This window comes from Diorhabda sublineata, chromosome 7, assembly GCF_026230105.1.
Source record: "Diorhabda sublineata isolate icDioSubl1.1 chromosome 7, icDioSubl1.1, whole genome shotgun sequence".
Classification (NCBI taxonomy): Eukaryota; Metazoa; Arthropoda; class Insecta; order Coleoptera; family Chrysomelidae; genus Diorhabda; species Diorhabda sublineata.
In genome coordinates, this window is record NC_079480.1 from 33,204,395 (window position 1) to 33,231,022 (window position 26,628).

Sequence of the window (26,628 nt, forward strand, 5' to 3'; positions counted from 1 at the left end):
TACAAGGGTCTTGTGATATACTATGGTGGTATTTACATTGTTGTCAGATATTTCCTTTTTCCGGAAAAATAATCAACTTTGTTATTTCAAATAAATCTAATGTTCTCTGTACCTAAATGTACATTTACGTCATCTCCGCCGAAGTTAAAATAATACATTCGGGTGAATATTACTCCACTCCTGGGAGCTGTAAGACCTTGAAGTTGGTGGAGTGGCTCAGTAACTTCCTCTCTTCTCGTGCCGTCTTGACGGACTGGTGGAGAGGAGTGAAGCTAAGAAACGGCTCAAAAATCCAAAGGATTAAGTGTTGTACGTTGATGCAATGACAATTTGTTGTCCTCCCGGCGTACGACACTCCCGAGGATCGAGGAGGGTGGTTTAGTGGGTGAGAGTCCCACACAAACTCACAGCAAGTTTCAATCACAATGGATCGTTTATCTGAACAATATTTTAATAATATTAGGACATGGTGTTAGGCGTAGAAGTCAACAAGAAACGTGTAATATCCTAATAATAATTTATATCCTAACCGAAATTCCATAGATGTCAGTAAATTAATTAAAAAGTTTAACGAAACTGGTTCGGTAACAGATTTTTCCAAATGAGGACAAAGAAAAGCTGCATCAAATTATTGGATGTTCGTGTCCTGTTGCCAGCCCTAAATTTGAAAAACCAGGATTTGAAGTTTAAAAAACCAGGACTATTCAGTTCAAAAGCAGGACGCATTAATAGAGTTGCAATAGTTAAATAAAAATCTAATGAAAACAGGTGAAATAAAATTCAAGCAATTAAGATAATAACAGTTTTTAATAAAAATATTTGACAGCTATTTGAGCTAACATATAGTTTCGACTAAATAATAATCTGACTGGTTAGCTAGCTCTGTATGTCTAATGCAAGATTTGAGAAGATGCGCGCGAATTTTGAAATTTGAAAACCCAAGATGCTGCTCAAAAACTATATAGTGTAGTGTCCTGGGAAAACGGGACGGTTGGCAACCCTATGTTAAGAAGACGATCCAATTTTTTTAAGTAATGTTTTGCGATAAGTCTACTTTTTGTATTAATGGAAACATAAATCGACATAATTGTAGATACTGGTCACGTAACAATCCTCGTTAGAAGCGCGAATCCCAATATGGGCTGGAATAATAGCCGACGAAATAATTGGTCTTTTTTTATTGAGGGTATCTCAAATGGTCCTGCGTATTCAGATTTACTGATCCAAGTAAGTGTTTTCAATTACATTAAAAAAAAACTTGATTATTAGAGATTTTCAGAGAATAGCCTAAATAACCACCACTCCACTTTTTGTGATTTTTCTAAGGCTTTCGATTGTGTTAATCATAATATTTTTATTAACAAATTGCAGTACTACGGTTTCAGGCGTACAATCTCTACCATACTTCGAGTCAAACTTTACCAACAGAAGTCAGCTTGATACAAAGATGTCTTCTTGCCAGCCAATAGAATGTGGAGTGTCCCGAGGCTCAGTACTAGGCTCTATTTTGTTTCTTCTTTTAATCATAGGACCATATCTAGTGTCCTAATTACCCTTAAATCTTCTCTATCTCAAGGTTTCTAAACCTAAAGTTTTATCATTTACAAATACCTTGCAACCTTTATTATTAAATAACACCACCATTGTATCAGTAAAATTCTTAGGGCTTGTTGTGGACAGTTCCTTGAAATGGAAGTTACATTACAGTTCCAAAGAACTGAACTTATCCACCTCCTAAACATCCTTTATTAAGTCTGGGGTACGTGTGATGCGACTCAAACAACGAAAGGGAACTGGGACTCTTCCTCCATTATTCATATTTGAATCCGTTTGCGTAATTCATAAACACGCTTCTCCAATTTCAAAAAGGTCGTTGCCATCCGTTTAGGAACGCGGAGCACGACCTTTACCTACCTACTCCACGTTCAGAATTAGTTAAAGGCTCAAGTAAGATATTATAAAATGTTTAAACCTTTTTAACGAAAAATTACGGCTACGGTATTCCGGTTGAAATCCAATCTTTTAAATTATGGCTGCTATTCAAAAACTAGGCAACCTCATGTTGAAAAAAGTTAAGATGGCGAAATTAATGTTTTGGCATGTGTGGAAGGAAGACCCCAAATGTCCCGAAGTAAAATAGAGGAAGAGGTAGAAGTTATAGGTATATATTATTCAAAAAATGCATCCAGACGATCCATTTTAACAATTGGAATTTTCAAATTAGCTTAAAACCAAAGCTAATGAAGATCCGGATTTTGCAAAAAAGGTCTGATGAATCCCATACAAGCAGCAGCGGTATATTTAATGGGCAAAATACAAGGCATTGGTTTCAAGAAAACCATTAAATTACTTTTGAAAAACAGCACCAAGTCCGATTTGATTTTAGCGTTTCATGTTTTGTATTGGGCACTAAAATTGTATATACAATTTTTGAGGGTAGCTTAATTGCGCCCAACTATGCCCAAATATATTTAGGGTAGCTAAAGAATATTTGAGTGCCCACGCTGGATTGGCACACACGGGCTAATCAGATGGCCCCCTAGGTCACCGGACTTGAGTAGACTTAGGAAAATCGGCGTAATAATATAAATGAATTCCGAGCGTCAAGAAGCATTCAGAAACTTACCAGAGGCAACCCTTTATGATTTTAAATGCATTAAGGCGAATTGAACCTGTATGTGGTTTATGTATAAGACAAAATGGATGACAAATCGAACAATTTTATTAGATTTATAAACCTAGAAAATAGAAAAATAAGAAGAGGAACCAAAACCAATTTTTCTCGCATCTAGAGCAGATAAATTGTGTACCTTCAACATTAACACCACATTAAACAGTACATTTGGCCCACTTTTCACCTCGAGTTTGTTTCTCTACCACAACAAACATTAAGCATCATTGCTATCATCTTCAGCAGCCGAGTCATCATAATATACGGAATCATCTGCATCTGAGAAGCCTTTTTGGTAATATTAATCGTGGACTTTTTATCCGCCGTTCCTGATTTTGGTTTGTCAATTTTGTTGTTTATTGAGTTTCTTTGTGATTGATTCTTCCAAGTTTTTTTTATATTAAACTAGCTTTGATGAGAGGTTGATGGTTTGGACAAACCTCTTTTGAAGAGACAAGCAAATCACTTTTATCAGACTTGATAAAATCTGATATTGCTACGGGAATTGCTAGAGATTCCTCACACTTAGGAAGATTCAGAAGATCCAAGCAACAAGCTTTCTAAATCTGTTTAAATTTTTTTCGAACGATTATCAATGTTCTTGGTTTGTTACTACTGATAATTTCAGCTCGCTGGTTATTTGTCTTGAACAGACTTTCCTCTTACTAACCGCTGCTGGTTACAAACATTGTTTACGTGGTGGATTGTTGAGCTTACATAGGTTTTACATAATTCAATCGTTACTTTCCTTTATACTATGGAAGCAAAAATACATCATTAAAAATAGGTTTTCGATCAAAATATTTTGCTAGGAAATTGCTTAACGGTGATTTGTGGCCACCTGGAGGTTCATTCAAATGGTCTGTTGAATCTTCATTGCTCCGCGATGCCTGTGAAGCTGAATCGAGCTCTGACTTTTATATTAGTTCCGTAATTTCCCCGATTTCATATAATTATATTTAAATCCGTAGACAGCAACCGATCATCACTATCAATAGCGATCTTGAAAACATTCTGGCGTGAAGTGTTAGTAATCTGATAGTGTTTAGTGTAGCAAAGACCGAGATTGTTGCATTTATAAAGAAGGCTGACACTGCAGCTCAGGATTTAGAGCTGTGTAAACATAAAATATCACTGCAAATTCGCTTGGTTGGTGTTAATTTTGGGAGAAATATGTCCTGGAATTATCACGTGGTCGAATTAGCTAAGTCAGTTTCACAAAAACTTTCCACAGAGCAGGTACCATTCAAACTACTCGAGTGTAATAGGGTTTTTAAATGTCGAGTACGTTTTCCGTAAAATACTATTCATTAAGTCAAGAAAAACACAAGGTATGCCTTATTTGGGTCACTTACCGTACAAACTGTTTATTCAATGCAATATTACGTATCTATCGTTGTAAATTGAATTATTTTATAAATCAATAAAGATGCAAATTACAAATATAAGCTGGCATTTTATTATAATTTTACCTTGGCAATCCGAATGATACTATAGTTAAATAATCCAAAGCAACTCTAGCCTCATTATGTTATCGTTACTATAAATTGTCTGTGTTTAGTATTTCTGTCAGTTTTATAGATTCAACTTCAACCCCATCAAGGTATCGTCTTCAATTATTTATTATTTAATTACTATTAATATGACTATAATGAACAATAAATATATTTATTTAATTTTATAATTATTATTGTATAAGATAAAAACTAATATATACTAAAACTTCGTTTATTCAATTTGATATTCGTCTAGTACGGCAGTTAGATTAGTGTAACCACTTGTAACTTTAAATTATCAAATCCTCAGTTTGCTAAATAAAGTTGGTGAATTGAGTTATTTAATTCTATCATTGGATTACTTAGTTAATAATTAAGAATTCAACAAATATTCCACCACGACACCTAGTGATTAAAGTGAGAAGTATCTCACTCGTTATTTCGGTAATGTAGAGCACTGTATTTGTAAGATCCCTTACGTACCAATGTCTCGGAGCGCCATCTTTAAGACTGATGAGGAATATACGTCGATTATTCAAATAGAAATCTATACAATATTGAAAGCGCAAAGAAAAAATATGTAAAATTGGTTGCATAATCGTCTTATATAATTTTTAATAATTTAATGAAATCATATACAAAGAATTTCTTTTGTTATATCGATTCATGTTATAAATACAAATTACTTACATTAAAAATTCATGTACAATATAAAATTGTTTTTGAATTCTGAATAAGTAAAATTTATGTACACTCCTCAAAGGCGCACCTATTTTTACGGTTTATTAACTTTTTTTTTTTCGGAATTTGAAGACAGTTCAAGGATTACGAAAAAATCTTATTGTCAAATTCTTACATGTTATAATATTGTCTGATCAACAGTTTAAAGAAGAAACTTTCAATTCAATTCACTTTGTCATATTTGGAAAACCAAAAAAATTCCAGTAGCATGGAGAAAAGTCATTATAATTACCCATTTGCACAGGGCCGGATTAATATTTATAAGGCCCGGGGCTAAAATAATGACGGGACCCTCTTAAGGAATTCGAAGATCCGGAAAAATTCACAAAATAATATCAATACGTTAGATTTGGGGTATCAACACATCAAAAAATACAGAAGATTTACAAATGATGAGGCCCTCTTGGACCTGGGGCCCGGGGCTATAGCCCTGCATTTGCAAGAAGGGTTGTTTGAAAATTATAGAGAATATACGCAGAAAAATTGTTAAGTAAGCACCAAAAAGAGTTTAGAAAAGGCAAAAGACCAAATTTTTTTGGTAAAACAACTTATCATTGGCTGTTAGGAATTCGAGATACCAACACAGATCCTTTTGTTGATTTCAAAAGATCGTAATAATGTAAACAGAGAAAAGTTAATCCAAATATGGCGAGAATTAGAAATTCCAAACCAATTAAGTCAACTAGTAAAGATGACAGAGTAAAATATTATAATAAAAATTAATAACAAGAAAATTGAACCTTTCAAAGCACAAAAGGATTAAGGATTAAGACAAGACGACACCCTATCAACGGTACTGTTTAATATAGCTTTGGAAGGCTTAATAAGAAGAGCACAAGAAGATCAACAGAAAGGGCATTAGATTTAAAAAAAGCCATCAATGCTTCGCCCGTGCTGAAGATGTGACGTTGCTAGCAGAAAACAGAAGAAAGCCCGAAGAAACCACAAAGCAACTAATAACAGCAGCAGAAGAAATAGGCCTACAAAAATGAAAAATGACAAAGCAAAGTTTATGGAAATAATGAATAAATGTGGAAGCAAGACAAAAAACAAATTCAAAGTACATATGTACATGATGGGACCTTAATAGAATACGAGGAAGTAGAAAATAAACGCCAAGAAGAAACGGAATTCGATCTAATAATTGACAAAAGTAACAGCTGTACAGAAGAATATCGATATCGAAAGAGATATCCAGATCCACGAAAGTTCAAATTTGAGACCCACCCTGACATACGCTTTTGAAACCTGGATAATGACGAATACTAAGAGACTGAGTTAGGATGAAAGAGAAGATCAAACCATCAAATTTACACACTTTTCAATGAGTCACCAATCAGCGCGTTTATAATGAAGAAGAAAGAAGGTAACAATGGCAACGTCACTTAGGACAAATGGACGACGAAGACAGACCCTTGACACGAGTTGTGTGGAATATACCAAAGTGCAAAAGGAAAAAAAGCAGATCAAAAAAATGGTGGAGGGAAGTAGTGAAAGAAGACCTTATAGAGAAAAACATCCAGAGCTAGACAGAAAAAGCAAGAGACCGAATGAAGTGGAGAGAAATTACAAGATGATGGACTTAAATGCTCTAATATTTCTAAATATTCTTGATTTTAGGTCTCTCCTGTTTGTTTTTTAATAATTTTTGAAAGATTGATAACAAATTGACGTTTCGACTTGAGTCAAGTCGACATGGAACTAATCCTCCTAGTAATTACGAGAAATTCAAATGTTTAACTCACGCCGAAATATTTGAATGATTTTTTGATATAAAATTTTTGAATTCTTGGTTGTTGAGACAGAGACAAAGACCGTTAAAAAAGTGTTACGACTTACAAATTATATTTATCGAAAATCGCTTATTGAATTTAATAAAAATGATATACAGGGTGCAATTTTCGATACGAATACCTAAATTGATTTTTCCAAAGCCGATCAATAGAAATTTGAACTTTTTTCACATTTTTTACAAATGCATTCCAACAGTTTTTGATAATTTTTCAAGCTGAACGGTATTTCATTTGTTGTAGAGGATTTCTGAATAGTTTTCAGCACATTTTCGAGACTTGTGACTGTGTTTAGAAGATTTTTTGATTATTTACATTTTTTGATTGGAATTATTTGGATTTTTAATCATTATTTTCGATAATTATCCAGTTTTTGACATTTCCGTATCAAATTTTGAACATTTTTAGCAATTTGGAATTGATTTCACGTTGCAATGATTTCAGGAGAGACTGCAACAATTATGGAAGAGTATCACTGAAAATGGAGTGATTGTTACAGGTTATACAGTGTGGAGTTTTTTAAATAATTTCGAATGGAATAAAGGATATACGTATGCTTACATTTTCTTTATATTCAATTGAATTTAACATTTTTTTTTCAGTGTAAAATATGGTTTAAACGCTGTTAATTTCGATGATCCCCCCGAAACTTTCTTCTGTGACGTATAGGAATGTTTTGAAACATAAAAACATACAAGGGGCTCACACAATTAGATTAATAATAATGATATAAAATATTTTTAATCATTTTCGATATCGGGAACCTCCGTATATTAAAAGGATAGTACTGAAAGAGGTTTTCCGGGGGACAAATTGATAGGCAATTGATGGATAGGTCAGATCCAGCAACTGCAGAGTTTATAAGAAAGTTTATTATAGAAAATTGCTTCATAGTAGTGTATTGCATCGTAAAAAATGTAGAAAACTAAATGAACTTTGTAAGTACTATAGTTTATTATAATTTTTGGTCAACTTAACAAATCACCTTGTAAACTAATAAAGAAGCGGATTTGAAGGACTCTGTGTATGGTAGAAGTATGACTCACCCTGTATAAAACTGTGGTGAATAAAATATAGTCTAGTAAAATTAAGAATACGCTTAATTAACAGACATCTGTGTAGAATTGGTACTACACAATCAAAGCAAGGTATGATTTATGTTCTTTAAGTACCGAGGACTCCGCTAGACATTCTTTTGTTAGATTGTTATAGCAATTCTTCGATTTTTTGTAGATTTTGTTTTATTAAATCTTAAAAAACGCACGATAAAACAGGAAGCTTGTTTATTGTCAACATATTTGATCAAGCATTGAATATCACGTTTAATCTGTTGAAATCGTGTTTCATTTCAGTTAATAAAATTGTTTTCAATTTTTGTATTTATTATTATTGAATTAAAATTATTCATATACCTAAACAAGGAATAGAAATGTTTCCGCGTATTAGTTTTTTAACAATAATTCATGATTTTATCGTAGCTTACCTGAATTATGCCCTGCGTCAACGTTTGTTGCAATTTCTCTGACTACAACTGTTACTGAATATGTCGAAATTAAAATTAATATGAAAATATTTATTATAACAAAATAGGGGTAGGTATAACTGGGCGTCTATTGGAACTTTGATAATGTTATTGATACTTTTGAGTTTTGCTATTTCAAAGAAGCTCGACGAAAAGTATTTTTTCAATAAATGTCCTGTTTATATTAAATTTTCATTTTATTAATTTCATGTAATATTTGTACTCTAGGAAACAGAATTCTATTTGGTAATTATACACTTTCGCGGTCACCTGGTTTTTTGGTTAGGTTAGGTTAGGTTAGGTTAGGTAAGGTTAGGTTAGGTTAGGTTAGGTTGGCTCTAGAAAATCGAAAAATGGATGGATTTTAATGATCTTGGTCTCAAAATGTTCCATTTTACGGAGGATTTATAAAAAAAATTAGTAGAAATAGCTGGAATGAAAATTTCTCATAGTTTTACTGTTTTAAATCGTAAAAAAACGGTTTTGCAAAATAATCATTTACAAAAAATTATCTCATTATCAGATAAAGTTCTTATATTTTTTTTTTGTATTCTACATAAATTAATAAACAATTTAAAAAAAAAATCCAAAAAGAATGATTTTTTCAGTTTTTATAGCTTAAAATGAAATCGATGAAAAACAATCAATTTTCGTGAATAGTTTCGTACTATATTCTTCGATGCTAATAGTTTTTAGACCATTAAAAATCGAAAAATAGATAAATTTTATAATTTTGGTCTCAAAATGTTACATTTTACGACGAATTTATGAAAAATACGGGGGTAGTGGCTGAATTTGCGGTTTTTAATAGTTTTAAACCTTAAATAGTAGAAAAACGTTTTTTTCAAAATATTCATTTTTTTATGTAAATTGCGAAAAAAATATACGAACTTCATTCCACGACGTCAGAAACATTTACGAAGGATTATAATGCAGAAAGTCATTTTTTTTGCATTTAAAGTCATGAAACTGTAAAAAATATTTATTTTTTTTAATTTTCGTATTTTTTTTATAAATCCTCCGTAAAATGGAACATTTTGAGACCAAGATCATTAAAATCCATCCATTTTTCGATTTTCTAGAGCCAAAAAACCAGGTGACCGCGAAAGTTTATAATTACCATAATTTTTTGTAAAGGATTATTTTGCAAAACCGTTTTTTTACGATTTACAACAGTAAAACTATGAGAAATTTTCATTCCGGCTATTTCTACTATTTTTTTTTTTATAAATCCGCCGTAAAATGGAACATTTTGAGACCAAGATCATTAAAATCCATCCATTTTTCGATTTTCTAGAGCCAAAAAACCAGGTGACCGTAAAAGTGTATAATTTAAACGAAATATTAATTTTTATTAAAATTTCTACAGTAAAACCCAGTTGAATGAATTTGCCAAGAGTCTTTGTTTTTTATAAACCAGGTGGGTAATTAAGAACTATGGTCATGGATCATATTTCAGGAATGGATGATTTTAAAGCTTCAGGAAAAATATTTTTAACAAAACTGGCCCCGCTTCGAGAAACAAGTGAAAATTATTTTTCTTTCCATTTCTTATTTCTTAGACCTTTTGACATGTTTATGTTTTGTAAATATTCTTGGTTTTAGGTCTTTTTTATTTCAAAATAATAATTTTTGAAAGATAGATAAAATTGAAGTTTCGACTTTAAGTCTTTATCAAAAAGTCGAAACGTCAATTATCAAAAATTATTTAAGGAAAAAACTAATTTTGAAACAGAACAGACCCACAATCAAGAAGATTCTCAAACATAAACTTTGTTCGATAGATCTCATCTAGATCTATTTGTGTGTGACAAATCATGATTTTTGACGCATGCAAATACAGAAGAGTTTTTGTGGAAAAAATGCATCATTTTTATCAAGAAAATAACGTCGCTCTAGGAAGCATAATTCATACAGATGGCTGGCTAGAAATATTTGCTGGTGAGCTGGTCACCAGCTGGTGGTCCCATTTTTCCGTGATAGGCATGTACCTTCGGAAAACTGAGAAGACAGAATACATGTCGTGAATCTGAACCAAAAATAGACCCGTTCCTTTCATTAATAGAAGAAATCAAAAAAGGTTTTTCTAATGTAAAAGTTATAGATTTCAGTCCAATTAAAATATTTGATTGAAGAAAATCTAGCGTAACTTATCCTAACCTAACCTAACCTAAGTTATTCTAACCTAACTTAACCTAACCTTACAAAAATTACTAAATTTTCATTTTATCTATTGATTTTTTGATAAAAATAATGCATTTGCATATTTTTTTCACAGAAACTCTTTTGAAATGAGGGCGGAGACTGCAACTACTAAGCGGATTCTTAGAACGACCGAGATGAAGACATTACGCTCAATCACAGGGGAAACACTAAGAGACAGAATAAGGAGCAATGAAATCAGAAGAATGTTTGACGTTCCGGATATAGTGAGATGGGCCAGAACTAGAAGAAGATCATGGAGAGATCATGTCAATAGAATGAACAACGATCGATTGGCGAAAATCGCAAAGGAAGAGAGACCCAATACAAGTAGACCTCCTGGAAGACCACCAAAGCGCTGGTATGAGAGCTGGTCCTCGCAGTCACAACTTAGGCTGCCTCTTTGAAAACACAAGACACAGTCTTAAAATAAGAAGAAGAAGAAGAAGAAGAAGAAGAAGAAGAAGAAACTCTTTTGAGCATGCGTTAATCATGATGGCTTTTCACACACAGATAGTTCTTGATGAGATCTATCGAACAAAGCTATCCGTGGTACTATATATGTTAATAATGGCCCAGTATATCCGAAAGTAAATATTTTCTCATAAAATAGATTTGATAAAATATTTATAGTCTATGTATAAAGTTTCATGATGATCGTCGTGGGGTGGCTTATCATACTTTTGACTTTTAGTTTACTTCTTTATGAAGAGGTGGGGGAGAGTCGAAACCTTGTTATGAAAAATTCTCGGTGTTGACACATTTCTTAAGATATCACGAGATTGAAAAAAATGTGTCGACATGCGGTTTTTCTTATTTCAAAGTTGATTTACTTCACTTTTGAAATGCTACTTTAAAAAAACCACAATATCTAAAATACATAAAACAACGTCGTCTCGTTGCATTTACACAACTTCACAAAATTGTAAAATCAAAATTTATCCTATTTAATATACAATAATCGATTTCTTCAAGAAATTCGGTGCATTTTTAGTGTAACTCTTCAAATAAGAAATAAGAGATGGGGGAGAGTGGAATCCATGTGATTTCTCTTTACTAATTTTTACATAAACATGAAAGTTTGAGTATGTGATTTAAAAGTAAACTAAACTAACATTAAAATAGCGAAAACCGCATATCGGTATTTTTTTTTTCTGTCTCGAGATATATCGAGAAATGTGTCAACGGTGGGATTGCACCCATATCATATGGTCCTAAATCGTTATTGTTACAGATTTTGATATCAGGGTGGATTATTGCAACTGGCTATTGAATATGATATACGACGATCTTGAAATACTTACGATTTTTGTGGATAGATGACGTTACGTTTCTTAGTAATGATAGAGTAATTCTCCATAAACCTAACCTAACATTACGGTCGTTGGTCTGTAAATGTGTGGTGTTGGATTTTACACGAACAAATATTCTAGCGATTTTTTCAATATTGCTGATAATGGAGGAAGATATTCAGACATTTCACCTTGTTGGAAAGATATTGTAGTCCTCTATTCGGCAATATAAAGTTTCACTTCTTGACAATAACCGAGGCGATTTTGGAATTCTCGTACAACATTTTGTATGACCTTAGGGGTTATTTTGTTAATTTCTTTCGTTTTCTTGGACGTGGTAATAGAACAAGAACTCAAAATGAGGTTTGTGAAATAATAAATACCCTGGTCAATACGTAGTCTAATGTTAGTAAAATTGAAAAACCAGGTACAAATGGTCAAATTACTGATGTTAGATGTACTTCTAGAGATTGAGGAAAATCCTCATAAAACAACTGGAGAACTTACCGCCGACAATTATGTAATAGTCCAGTCACTTTAGGGTTTCACCTCGGAATTTGAGATAATAAGCTGGAAACTCGTATACAGCTTCATTTTGACGATTTAACAGTTGTCTCAAAATGTTTATATTATCTCGTGTCTGCGTCGTAAGTTATTCGAGGTCAAAGGTCGCTAAAATCGGTTTGTTGCAATTTTTGCCACAACTTTTGTCTCAGCTTTTTTTCTATACGCTCAAGCCTTTTCGAGATAGAGAGCGGAGAGCACCCAGCGCCCAAACATATATACTGTAATACAAGGTCAACCGTGATTCTCGGTGAATAATACCTTGTATAATTTGTTTTATTTATTAGTTAATACATTGCATTGAATGATGATATAAATCATGCCTGAGCGCTGGGTGCTCTCCGCTCTCTATCTCGAAAAGGCTTGAGCGTATAGAAAAAAAGCTGAGACAAAAGTTGTGGCAAATTTTTTTATCTTCAATTTTCATAATAGGTGTTGAAGTAATTGGAACCATAGAAACGAAGATAATTGCAAAAAACCGATTTTCGTGACCTTTGACCTCGAATAATTTACGACGCAGGTACCAGATAATATGAGACTTTTGAGACAACTTTTAGATAATCAAAATGAAGCTGTATACGAGCTTCCAGCTTATTATCTCAAATTCCGAGGTCGACCCCTTTTTTGCCTAAAGTGACTGGACTATAAGTAACTCATCCATTTTGTATAAATAATAATACCACCCTTACAAAGTTCAGTTGGTTCACGAGTTAAATGAATATGATCTTGATAGAAGGCAAGAATTCTGTGAATTGATGATGGACAGAATGACCGCAGATTTGAAGCTCATAAACAAAATAGTTTTTTCTGATGAAGCGACGTTTGAAACGGTTAACAAACAGAATTAAAGATATTGGAGCACTGGATGTGCGAGGCTCACACTCAATATCCTTAAAATGTGAACGTTTGGGCTGGTATCATTGACAATAAGATTATAGGCCCTTATTTTTTTAAGGGCACAGTTAATAGTGAGGTTTATCTAGATTTTTTTATTAACTTCTTAGTGCCTACATTACAAAGACTTCTTCCTCATGTTAATCATCCAAATGAGATAGATGGATCCATTTACTACCAACTAAAAGGAGCTCCGATTCATTTTGGACGTTCAGTTAGAAATTATTTAAACGACCATTGTCTAAAATGTCCCCGAAACTGAATAAATTTCAAATAATTTTGGTTTTTAATTGTTTTATTTTCACGTACGCCCTCTAGTAACGTACCTAAATTTCTGAAAATATTTTTCACGTCTTTTTCGGGGTCATTTTTGTTCTATTTAAGCTATTATATAATCCTATCCCCAGATACGGCCGACGGTATACTATTCAAGATTTTTTTTATCATTAGTTACGGTCTTTTATCAATCAGTTTTAGGGCGATTTCAATTTCACAATCCTCCAATCCGTTGCGATTTGAATACGTGTCAATAAACATAATACAATTTAATTTCTAATATACTCAATTTCAATAACACTTTTCGCTAATGAGAAATAATATATTTGGTAATTATTTAGTTTAGGTTGCGTACGCCCGATTCCCTCGAAATTTTAGTATGTTATACAGCCCCTAATCCTCTCCAACATCAAGTATTTGCAAAATATCCGTAGTATTTTTGCAATAACATGCACCCTGTATTATTCTAAACAACTTATACAGATGGCTTGAATTATTTGACAAAATTTTTCTAAAATTTGCAATAGTATTCGAAGTAATAACAAGCTACGAAATTTATTAACACACTTTTTGGTAATTATTTAGCTTAGGTTACACCCCTCCGATTTCGTTAAAATATATGGATTGTAAAGAAGTTTTTGCCAGCTATATTATGAGTAGTTTTTTCTTGGGAACGTGGCAAGTAAAACCAAAATTCCGAGCTTTCGAATACTTATGGGAATTTTTACAAGTTTAATCTTAATCATAATTATTTCCCAGACGATGAATACATAAGTATTCGAAAGCTAGGAAAATATATTAAAGTTAGTACAATTTGGTGTTTCCTTGCCACGTTCCCAATAAAAACCTACTTATATATAAATCATCCCTTCAGGTAAATTTTTGCGTTTAAAGAATCAAATAATTGTATTGATTTTTCAGTGATTGTAATATTTAAATTAATCGATGAAACCTAACCTACATATTTCTCTACAAAATGAAATCCAATCACAAGCAGGGGTTGCTGTTATCGAAAACTCAAGATTTTTTCTTGAGGAAATGGTCGATAATAAATAAAAGAAGCGATGTTTCTACATACAGTTTGTATATCTATTTTATTTATTGTCGACCACCTTTTCGATAACAGCAACCCCTGTTTGTGATTGGATTTCATTTTGTAGAGAAGTATAGGTTTCAACGATTAATTTAAATATTACAATCACTGAAAAATCATTACAATTATCTCATTCTTCAAACGCGAACTATGTATTCTCTCTAACAAACTAAAATTTTAACGAAATCGGAGGGTGTGACCTAATCTAGATAATTACCAACTTTTTAGTACCTCAACTATTTTGATTATTTCATAAAGTGATTCTATTCTCAGAAATATTTGTCGTTGTATCGCGTAAATAAAAGAAAACAATTAATTTCTTGTATCCCTACATTTCGTTCGCAACTTTTATGAGATTTCAACGAAATCGAGTGAAAGCCTTTTTATATATTTAGATAGGCAATAATAACGATGATAATAGGTGGGTAATTTATAATGAAAAAACCTTTATAATGTAATTCTCTTTTAACATCTATTCAACAAACTGTTTTGTTTTTTTTTATTAATTTCAATTTTCTTTTTTTACTTTATACAGATGCAAAAAAAACTGATAAACATAAATAAATATTCATATCATTTCAAGTTCGGTTTTTTATTATCATAATCTTGATCAACCCCCACACCAGAATCGGAGTGTTCATGATAATTTCTATTGACATTCAAATCTTTTATAGAATTAAAACCATTAAAGTTATTAGCGGTATAATAACTTGGTTTTAATGGTTCAGGAAGTCCCATTAGACTGTTACTATTACTATCTCTATCGGTATACGAGAAATTCGTTAGAGCCTCATTCATATAGCTATTGACATGATGATTATAGTGAAGAGGTTGTTGGGATTGTGATGATAATGAACCGGAGTCGATTTTCGAAGAGTTACTAGGCCGTAACTTTACATGTTTACTATAATTCGTTTGGACTACTGTGTAAGGAATTTCTTTTAATTGTAGATCGCTCATTCCCACCGTGTCTATCAAGTCGAATTCTAGATGTTTTTTCAATTCGTTAGACATCCATTTTGGTTCCGACGGCGACCTAGATCGCGATCTATGCTTTCGATGTCTGTTTCTTCTACCGGTACTGTTGTAATTTGGCGGATTCGATCTACTTTCGTTATTCCTTCTACTGCTCACAACTGTTGCTTTTTGAATACTGTTATTGTCATTTGCAGCCGCGTTTCTTTGCACTTCTTGCCATTGTAATCCCGAATCCACCAATTCATAGTAACTTTCCGATTTGCTTCTCGATCTGGATTCCGCGTATTTATTATGTTCGTAATCGGAGCCGTTATCTTTTTTGCTGCTTCTTGATTTTCTTCTTCGATGTTTTCTTCTCGACTTGGAGGAACGATTCGAATGTTCGCTTTCGTTATCGGAGGTTCTACTTCTGTGTTTTCGCTTTTTACAATTTCTGGAATCGTTCGAACTTTGGCTATCTACTGATGATGATCTGTATCTAGCCGATCTAACGGAACGCGGACTAGCTGGAGCCGAGCTGTTGTAAAGACCTTTGGAATGCGGTTGAGACCAAGGAGCGCTTCTAGTACTTCTCGGCGAGTCAAATTTTTTAACGTTAGATGAATTTAATGTAGAATTATAGTTACCTTCGAAATTATCTACAGGTAGAGGTAGAGATATATGTTTAATTTCTTGATGGTTCGTTTGCCTTAAAGGTTCCGAAAACGCACCGTCGTTAGCAACCTGAGATCTTCTGGAAAATCTTCTCGATGGTCTTCGAGAAAACGAAGGAGGTTGCCTTAATTTCATTTGAGCATCTCGTACTGCTTGTTTTTCAGTTCTTCCACTATATCGAAAGCGAGAACCCAAAGCAAATATATCGGGACTAGTAGGAGGCACTTGCACTAAACGAAAAAACGAATGGTGTTCTATACAGCACTTCCACAAATGTTTACAGGCCGATTTTGAAGGTGTTTCGAAACCGTAAGTACACTCGTCGTTATTTTTATCGGTCACACGAAGCATAAAATATCGTCCCTTGAAATAAATTTTAGTAATGCGTGGCCAATAGTAATTACCGACCGTATTTTTATTTCTTAACACTACAATACCACCGGGAGTTAGTCCCAAGAAGTATTCCACGTGATCTTCGCCGAGCACCGGATGTAAATCAACACCGTAATTTTCTAACCACTTCACTTTGTCCAAATAATTTAACTCTGCTTGCGAAGGCAGTTGACCCACTAAAGTTTGATGTAATTCTGCTATACGCATCTCTAGTTCGAGACTTTGGTTGGGAAGGAATCTGAATTCCGAGACATATCCAGCGCTGTGTCTTCTCGGATCGTAATCCCCTAATTCCGATTGTAAAATATAAGCGCAAAGTTCGGCTGTTAAATCGAAGGGAACCAATAATCTTCCCTGCAAAACATCTTGCTTCAATTGTAAAAAGAATTGATATCTCGTGATTTCTTCTAGTAACTTACAAGGATCGGCTGCGTAAAATTTCACTCCGAAATAAAAAGTATAAGGATCGGGGCCTTTAATTTGTTTATTGAGCTTCTTAGTCGGATCCAACCAGTGAGTTTGCCCGTTTTGATCGAGGAATCGTAATCCGAAATATGCCGTTTCTAATAGATTCAAATGACGAAAAACCACATCCAAAAGCGCTTGTCCGTTACTATTATTTTGTAGTTCGTGCACCAATTCGGTTTCATCCAAAAATACTATCTTACAATGTACCGAGTACACTTTATTGCAGAAACAATCCATCATTCACTGAAAATATAACAGATATTTAAAATATGAATATATATTATGTTATGACTAATAGTTTACCTTTAAAAGCAAGTTCATATTTTCAATTACGTTTAGCCTTGTATATTGGTAGACTACGAAGGGCAATCACCTCTGAGAAGTTCACTAGTGGTTCAGTGCACACTGCATACTGAAAAGAACTATTTTGACTACGTTATACCAACGGCAAATGATGGCTCGCATTGTCTTTGGTTCCCTTTCTACTTAACTCATGACTATGTTCTAACAGGTGATATAAACGTGTGGTAGTCGTTACCCTGTATCCGTTTTTAAAAATCGCTCAGTTCGTTATTCAATTACCCGTCTCGAGTATAAACGGACGATATATTGTATTCGATTACTGGTTCTGAACTAAAACAAAATTCGGTCTTATTCCGCCGTACCACGGCAGCGGTACCTCTCCTGTAAGAGATACGTACTCGAGAGAACGGAGATGGAATACCAAGAATAGGCCAGTAGTTTAATTTCAATAAGTTTTTTCACCACATTAAATGTCTGTTACAAAAGCATATTTGGAGCGCTGGAAATAAAGTTGTTAAAACTAATGTTCTAGAATAAATTTTAGATTTTCCGGAATCATTTTCGTAAATTGGTTTTTTTTAAATGATTACATAAAATAACATCTTTCGATCCTGTATTTTTTACCCTATTTAATTACAGATTATCACATATTTTTGCAGCTTCGACTATAGTTCTCCATTTTTTCTCTGTCCTGCATCCGTTTGTTCTAGTCACGTACTCCCAAATTTTCCATATCTTGCACAATCTGATCTTCCCATCTATTTTTTGGTCTATCAAGCAATCTCTTCTTGCTCGGTCTCCATTCTGTGATTTTTCTTGTACCTTGCAGTTTTTCTTCTTCTTCTTCTTCAACGTATTGTAGGCCTTAATCCTGTACTTTCCAGTTTGTCATCCTATTTTATAATAACCGTCGTCGTATTTACTTGATGTCACATAATATGCCGCCTTACTGAAATGTTTAAACTACCTTTGCAATTATTGAATTTTCAACGAGTATAATAAATGTTTTCAAGTTGTAGTCCACGGTATGTTGAGATATTTTTGATTCGGCGGAAATGGTTCGGTTACTTTTGCCTTGACTATGAAGACTTGAGATTAAAGCACGAGCTTTAACCCATAGTTCCTTGGTTTTACTCATTTTTCAAACTTACAAATCTGAATTTGCGAGAACAAAAACTATTCGTGTACGAATTTTTCAAAAAGTTGTCACGATAAAAAAGTTACAAATCAAAACACGTTCTTGCGTCTCACAAAACTAACTGGGACTAAACTACAAGCATAAACACAGAAAAAATAATTCACAGTTAAAGAATAATGAACAAATAGCAATACACTATGTTTTTTAGTTTTTTAAGACACCTTTTCGACCTTCGCTTGAAAGAGGTAAATTTGGTAGAGTGGTGGGCAAAAACTTTTGACCTTTAGTAATCATTTTAATTACGTCTTCGACGTAACCGGCCTAAAAGCCATAAACGAGGCCAGCTAGGGTGTTATAAAATCGTTCAAATAAAAGTGTAACTTTTTATCAGAAAGTGTGTACCATATTTTTAACCTCATGAATGTCAACGAATGGAACTAGGATTAATTTAAAAAGTATCAGCAAAAATTTGAATAATAAATTTATTCATCAATATTTCAACTAGAAACTGCTGTAACACGTGATTTATTGATTTTATGTTGTACCATATGGGCAACTAAGAACTGCCTGGGTCATATTTCAAAAACAGATCATATTGCAGCTTCAGGAAACAAAATTTAACAAAAGTTGCCCTGGGAAACACGCGGAAATTATTTTCAGAATTTTAGATCTACCACTAAAGGCCGCAAAATTTTTTAAAATATGTCCTTTCAAATCGTACTTTATATACAATAATAGAATTCTTCAATATAGTTTATTTTAGAAAGGTATAGAGTAATAAAACCTCATTAGGTATGCAAAGGGACCACAGAGTGACCCAACGAATATTTAAGCCACTTTCATAGTTTTGATAGCTTTGATTTCATTGTGAAATTATTTTTCTTTTTATCAAGTGCAGGTAGTACCACCCGGGTTGGGGTCAATTTATGTGTTTAGTCTATTGTTATCCATTCACAAACACTGAAAATAGTGTGCCAAAGGCGTGCCGGTTGGATGATACTACCTAAGTAATCCCTACACAATATTTCGAGCCCTACACCTATAGTCGACACCGAAATCGAGCCGAACTGGACGGAATTCCCCATTTTATTATTCTATACCTTTCTGAAATAGTCTATAGATCCACAAGACTGCTGATTTGTTACCAGCAAAATCCAGGTCGAGATATAAACGCGAGTTACATGGCGATATCTCAAAAAGCAATGATATTCCTTTAGTTTATTTTGCCTAAAAAGCCATGAATATGAAGTCCTAGGTGTAGAAAAATGTAGAAAAAAAAACTACTGGCCAAAGTGTTTGAGATCTTGATGTATATTAGAGCCCTGAAAACTTATATACGTAAATATGCAGATCTACGGCTTAAAAATTGATTTGATTGAATTCGGAAAACCGACGAAAATTTTTTGAGCAAGATGAATGTTTTAAGTATCTCTAAATAACTCAAACGTCACTCGTATATACGAATATACTCAGAACGTGTTGTTCTGAGTATGTTCACTGTTAAAAATGCGAAACTTTATGATAGTAACGTCAGATTTGACGTATTCAAATATCCACGGGCGTAGCCAATGAGAGGGTCTTGGGGGCTCAAACCCCCTCGAAATAAGCAAAATATTACCTAATATACATTTGAATATATATAGTTGCAGCCGAACTAGTGGACGTTGCGCACGGTAACGCCATCTATAGTCGAGTAGCCGAAATATTTTGTATTGTATGAAAAATTAGCGTTGTTTCTCGATTATTCGCCACGCACCTCGTTCGGAATGAGCGAAGCTTTGTGGAAGCTTCTGAACGTCTGTTGGGCGCATGTAGTAATTTTTCCAATGAATATATAGATATTAAATTTCATGTAAGTATATTTTTGTTGTTTTATTCACTTCAAACATGTGGCAATGTCTCAAAACCTAAGTAGCAACCCTCGTATTATTTCAATTAGAGAATATTGAGAGATAGATTTATGGATAAGTAATCAAAGAGTTCATCTCTCTGATCAGAGTTTGTATAAATATGTACATAATATTAAATATGTTCAATTAATAAATTACAAAAATGGAGCAGCATCCGGTGTGACAAGCTATAACAACACCTTACTTGGTGACGTTGAAATGAAAAAAATATAATCGCGCGAATCATTAAAACTTCTCTACAAGTTAATTATATCCTGTCTCCAGAAATAATGAGAGCAAGTTTATATATTTTTACAATTAGCAGATACACGTGACGTAACATTCCAAATAAAAGAGATATCACTTTGTATACCTAGGTACGTTTATTTGTGGTAAGTAATTATAAATTTGATTCAGATATTTTGCTACGGATCAATTCGATGTTATTACAAATAAAAATTTTGTCTTCAAACGTAAAATTACCAACATTTTTTGTTAACGCAGAGGTAATACACACGTGGTCAAAAATAACGCACCGCCCCGATTTCTGAAAATATTTTTTTGTTGTTTAATAAATTTAAATTAAAATTGCTATTGTTTAACTTCTTTTCAATCATTTTGACGCGATAATAAGAAATGTGTAGTAATTTTGAGTGATTTTTAATGGGCGAAAAAATAAAAAATAAAACTTACATTCTTCTACCTCTGGATGTAATTGTTGTCAACATTCTCCTGGGCATGCTTTCAATCAGGTGCTGTATCACTTCTTGAGGTATGTTTTCCCTTTCCTCTAATGTCGCTTGCTCAAGCTCATTTAAATTTTGAGGAGATGGGTTTCGACGACGAATACGGCGTTTTAAAATGTCCCAGCCATGCTCGATAGGACTTCTTGGTGGTCAGTCCAAAGTATGAGTTCCTACTTCGTTTAGGTAATTCAGAACATCTGCCGCAACGTGTCGTCTAGTATTATCATGTATTAAACGAAAATCATCGCCAATAAATGGCCCAAACGGAACGTGGTGATTTTTAAGAATGTCAGTTATTTATCTTACTGCGTTAAGGGCCGGTATAGGAAGAGACACTAATTCTGTAGGCGATCAAAGCAAATTTCTCCCCAAAACATGATAGACCCTCCTTAGAACAGCTCCCTGGGAATAATACTGAGCAAATCTTTCTCCTCGCCGTCCTCGAATTTGACTACGTCCATCTGGACCTCTTAGACTGTGAGTCTCATAAGGTAATAAAAGTTGGTACCAATTTTCTAAATTCCAATTTAAATGTTGCCTTTCAAATCTTAATCTAGCAACAAAATGCTGATTGGTTAGCAAAGGTGCCTGGAGAGCTCTTCTTCTGTATAGACCACCATTCTGAAGGTGTCGTCTTATTGATCTATCAGAGATATTTACATTTCGAATGTCTCGTAAAAGGATGTTGAGCTCTACACTTGTCATTGGCCGATTTCTTAATGAATTTATGCAAAAAACGGTCATCTCGAGGAGTTAAAACTGAAGGACGTCCTTGTCCAGTCCTCCTAAAATGTGAACCGGTCTCTTGAAATCTTTGCATCAATCTGCCAATGGTTGTATGGTGTACGCCAAACTTGACGATAACTTTGTCCCTGTCCAACTAACTCTGTGAATCGAGATGTTGCTTCATCACCAGAAGTCGGAGCTAGTTAATCGGCACACTGCTATTGGTCATATCCAAAACGTTCTTCCCTAATAGTTTAAAGAACAATGCAATGCTACATATTCCATCCACATGTTAATCATGTGGACATTGGATCTTTCTCAACTTTTTATATGGACTTTTCGCTTTCATGAACAATTTAATCTGTAAAGCTTAGCGTTTCTTTTATAAAAACGGCAAATAAATATATCACCAATAATCGACTCAGAAATATTACGAGTAACATGTGATTTTTGTATTTCTTTCGTGGACTCTTTAATTTTAATTATTGTACGTCCCATAGAGAAAAGTTCCAAGAGCCCAAGCTTGGCCCAGGCTTGGCCCAACCATGTAGAACCCTGGGCCAAGCTTGTAAGCCAGGCTTGGTAAAACTCTGAAGTGATAACGATGGGCCAAGCTTGGTCACCAAGACTGGGTCATGCTTAAATGTCAGGGCTGACCCAAGCTTAAATGCCAACGCTAGGCCAACCTTAACTGCCAGGGCTGGGCGAAGATCAATTACCAAGACTTGTTCATTACATAACTTTTTCTTCTTTATCTTTATTTATTTTTAATTCAATATGATTTTTTTGATTTTAAAAATAAGTAAACATAAATTTTTATATTTAATCTTACTCTTACAGTAATTAACAATATCGGTTAATTAGTTAAATAAAAATATTAAACACTTGTAGATCGCACAAGTCTGTACCACTATCGTTAACCTCACTAACAGAGCTGATGTTCACATTTAAATTATTTAAGCTTTACGCGTTAACAATTGAGTTTTTTTTCTCTATTCAACGCAATGCCATTTTTGACCTCGAAAATACGCATCAAAAAATAGTTACTTTTGGTAACAACAACAACCGAAGCTTGGGTCCCCGATGAATGGCCAAGGCTGGGTTAACCAGGATTTGTCCAACCTTGGGTAATCATTGGTATGGCCAAGGCTGGATCAACCAACTTTGGCCCAAGCCTCGGTGGCCATTGAATTGCTGAGGCTGGGTATCCCAGACTTGACCCGAACTTGGGTAATCATTGGTATTGGCAGAAGCTGAGTTAAGTAGCCTGGACTACGCATGGGCCAATACAGGTACGCCGAAGCTAGGCTTCCCAGGACTGGTTGGTCCCTTTGTCAACTCTGGGGCTTCCTGTATGGGCTATTCCAATGACGCGGGCAAGTCTCGAGTTATATGAAGAAAATTCTTAAAATTAAAACGTAAAAAGATTATATTTCATAAACATGTATCAGCATTTATTTTAATATAAAATAGGATTATTGTAAACATCTTTGAGTTGAATTGAATTGAATTGAATTAATTGTATTCCTTCCACTACATAAAATATTGTAATTTTGTGTTAATAAAATTTTTTATAAATAATTTTCGAACTCCGAAAATTATATTTCTCGTTAAACAACAACAAAAAACAATGCTGGTTCTCTTAACTTTTTATTTCTGATTATTTCTCGTAGATAAACAAAACTTGTGTTTTTGAAATAGTTTTCGACAAAAAAGAAACATACTCGTCAAAAAGATAGGAAGAAATTGAAAAGATGGTAATACCCTAGGCTAGTAATACTGGACGTAAAATTACGCATTTGTATTACAAAACAGAGTAAAAATTGCTATGTCGGGTATACGGCAAATTATTATTCATTTTAAAATGTAATGTATAATTATGTATTCCGTTCAGACGTAACTTGGGGCTGAGGTTTCTTCTACAATGGTCATTTTACTGTTCGCCGTTGTCTATACACGGAATACCATTGTGTACAATGTAATCGAGAGGTGAATATAAAAGTACCACACTAACTGCCATCTTTTATTTTATTATAAAGTAGTTACTTGTTGTTTTTATTATTGTAACTAGAAGATGATTAACAAGAAGTCGACGTTTATTTTATTATCTCCTCTGATTTAAATTGACAATTTATGTTATACCAGAAGCTGTTTTTGTAAGGAGCAATATCAAAATTTCACTTCACTAACAAGAGCGTAGAGGAAGGGCCCTAAATATATTTATTTGCAACACGTTATCCCTTTCAAAATACTCTTCATTGTAACTAAAGCAGAACCTCTTCCATCCACAACCCTTCTAATCCGAATACCACGCCAGTTACATACCGAAGGTCGAGTAGATGTCGTACGCATTTGTTATTTGTATTTTTAAATCATGGATTCGATGTCAAAGTAAAGAAAGCGCGTTACTTTCATAGTACGGTGAACCAAGCGAATCACCTCGCAATTTCAAAGACATTCATGGATTGGTTTGAAACTTTGACAGAAGATCAAAAAAGCCGTGAGCAGCAGAGCTCCATCAAGAGTAGTCGAATTTTTCGTCGAACGAAGAATTTAACTAATACACAAACAAATCTTTCCATAAAATGAATTTCTTGGAAATGATCAATCAATTCTCTTCAATCTTATTTCTTTATATGGAAAATTTGCTATTCCTCAATAACTTTCCATTTCGAATGAAAATTCATAATTTCAATAGACCCGGTGGTCTCGAACCCTCTTGGTCAAGTCCAATTGACGACAAAGAAAAAATTGTCATAATGACAAGAAATTTCGAAAATGGGAGGCGGTCCAGTTCAACAATTACAACAAAATGATTTCGGGCGTTTTGTGCTAGAAGAAAACTTTGAACTTGAGAAAGACAATTCTTCAACTACTTACATGCGAAGTTCGAATCTTCTAGTTAAACTTTTTCTGGCCAAAAAATAAGAAAGTATAACAAAAATGACAATAAAATAGAGAGGGGTGGAGATGGAAAGTTTCGACCTTAGACAGGAAATCATCTCGCAACTAATTGGACCTACATGTGAAATTTCATTTTTCAGTCGCTTTTCATTTGACCTGCAGTGATGGGCAAAGGTCAAAAACCACTTTTTTTCCACTCCGACCCCTCGAAATATTCATTTGCTTTCAACCAAACTCTAATAACATCAATCCGCCGCCAAAAAAGCCATGTATGCTAATTTTGAACCAAATCGGACCCATAGCAATTGCTCGAGAGACGAAAATGAGAATTGTAGCTTAAACAGATATATATATAAACTACAGACATTCGAAAAACCATCATAATCGTGTTCAGGAGGTCTCAAAACATGGGAAAAATGATGCGCCCCCCATTTTTCTTCTAGTCATGCCTACCGTAATTTTTCCTTGAAAATTTCGACTAAAAAACTAAAAAACAAACATAAAACTAAATAAATAAAGATACAAATAAAATAAAATTTCAATATACAGAAGAAAACCACAATGAATAACAAAATTATAGGTAATAGTAAATTAATACCCGGAATTGAATATTATAATTAGAAAGAAGTCGTTTACAGAGTAGAAGGCACTTTCCAGTGAATATGCACTCTATTGGAAAATGCGGGAAAAGATGATATCGATTTGATTTCAGTTAGCAAGTGATTGTGCATGTTTTTTACATTGTAAAATATCGAACCCTTAACTAATTCTGAACGTGGACTAGGTAGATAAAGGTGGTGCTTCGCGTTCATAAGTGAATAGCCGTGCAACGATTTTTATGAAATTGGAGAAGTGTGCTGTCTAGTCCGAGTAAATATTTAACAGCTCTCTTTTGTAATTTGTACAATCGCTCAAAATGAGTCGCGCTCCACGTACCATAGAATGGAAGGACATATCGGAGATGCGACTCAATAAGGGCATAATTATCCATTAAGGAGGTGGATAAATTCAGTTCTTTGGAAATTAATATCGGCGCAAAACAGAAGGAACTTAATTTTTTATATAATATGTATATACAATATGTAACTCCGATTTCAAGGAATTGTCTTCAACAAGAACTTTACAGATTCAACAACGACAATGGTGGTGTTATTCAATATAAAAAGCTGCAATGTATTTTTATATAATAAAACGTTTTGGTACAGAAGATTAACATCGCACCATGATTTGAAGGTGATGGTTATATGAAGTGCCCTGAGATCAAGGTTGCTCCAAGAGAAACTAGTATCGTAAGCAAAAAGATATGTTTTACCACTGATGTCTGGATTGGCGATGTATAAACAGAAGAAACAAACTTACAAGCTGACTTCCGTTGATAAGGTATGACTTAAATTAAATAGTTTTGTAATGTTGTGGCTCGCAATATTTCTCTTTGTCGTTTTGCTCTATATTATCAAACTGAGAATATTCAGTTGACAGTCCATCAATAGAAACAGTTTTTTCATCAAAAAACCTTAAATGTTTTCCTACTATTGCCATCTGATTCATCAGCGGAATTGAATAACAATTTTATTCTATCCCAAATAAATGTTTCTAAACCAAGGGTCTTCCTCTGTAGAAGTTCCTTGAATTGTATAACTGACATATGTCCGATTTCGCAATTTGCCATTTTCACTTGGATAACTTGATCAAAAGTTTAAAAGTCTTTGTTCTCCTCAATTTTCTCTCTAGATTGGTGTTGACGAGAAGCTCAATTTTGACGTGTTTTGAAATCAGATATTCATGATTCTTGACAAATTGAATGGTTAAGCCATTCAGTGTCTATCTCCGGTTCCTGATACAAGCCGTATTACCAGGAAGCATCAACAATACTCTAGATCTCTGGATC

General features: G+C 33.7%; 2 protein-coding genes across 3 annotated transcripts; one reads left to right on the forward strand and one right to left on the reverse strand.

Moving 5' to 3' along the window:
• Positions 1-191: 191 nt before the first annotated feature.
• On the forward strand, positions 192-8,074 carry LOC130446329 (uncharacterized). 2 transcript variants are annotated; one of them, XR_008910135.1, is made up of 4 exons: positions 192-1,031; positions 1,094-1,227; positions 7,143-7,249; positions 7,301-8,074. XR_008910135.1 is itself a non-coding variant. In XM_056782516.1 (3 exons), the coding sequence occupies exons 1-3, from the start codon at positions 1,138-1,140 to the stop codon at positions 7,365-7,367; spliced, it is 264 nt and encodes an 87-aa protein (XP_056638494.1). In that variant the 5' UTR covers positions 198-1,137; the 3' UTR covers positions 7,368-7,649. The 2 variants fall into 2 exon arrangements, 1 of the variants encoding a protein (XP_056638494.1); XM_056782516.1 differs by having other exon boundaries at positions 198-1,227; positions 7,301-7,649.
• Positions 8,075-14,874: 6,800 nt separating this feature from the next.
• On the reverse strand, positions 14,875-17,522 carry LOC130446527 (band 4.1-like protein 4). The gene is made up of 2 exons (XM_056782841.1): positions 17,338-17,522; positions 14,875-17,277 (listed from the first exon to the last, which is right to left on the reverse strand). The coding sequence occupies exon 2, from the start codon at positions 17,272-17,274 to the stop codon at positions 15,115-15,117; it is 2,160 nt and encodes a 719-aa protein (XP_056638819.1). The 5' UTR covers positions 17,275-17,277; positions 17,338-17,522; the 3' UTR covers positions 14,875-15,114.
• Between the last annotated feature and the right edge of the window lie 9,106 nt (positions 17,523-26,628).

Excerpts from the sequence above, each read along its gene's own strand:
- LOC130446329 (XM_056782516.1), top strand. The coding sequence starts at position 1,138 with ATGGGCTGGAATAATAGCCGACGAAATAATTGGTCTTTTTTTATTGAG. Across the intron at positions 1,228-7,142 it reads ATTCAGATTTACTGATCCAA|GAGAGACTGCAACAATTATG; the intron begins GTAAGTGTTTTC and ends CAATGATTTCAG. Across the intron at positions 7,250-7,300 it reads GAATGGAATAAAGGATATAC|TGTAAAATATGGTTTAAACG; the intron begins GTATGCTTACAT and ends TTTTTTTTTCAG.
- LOC130446527 (XM_056782841.1), bottom strand. The coding sequence starts at position 17,274 with ATGATGGATTGTTTCTGCAATAAAGTGTACTCGGTACATTGTAAGATA.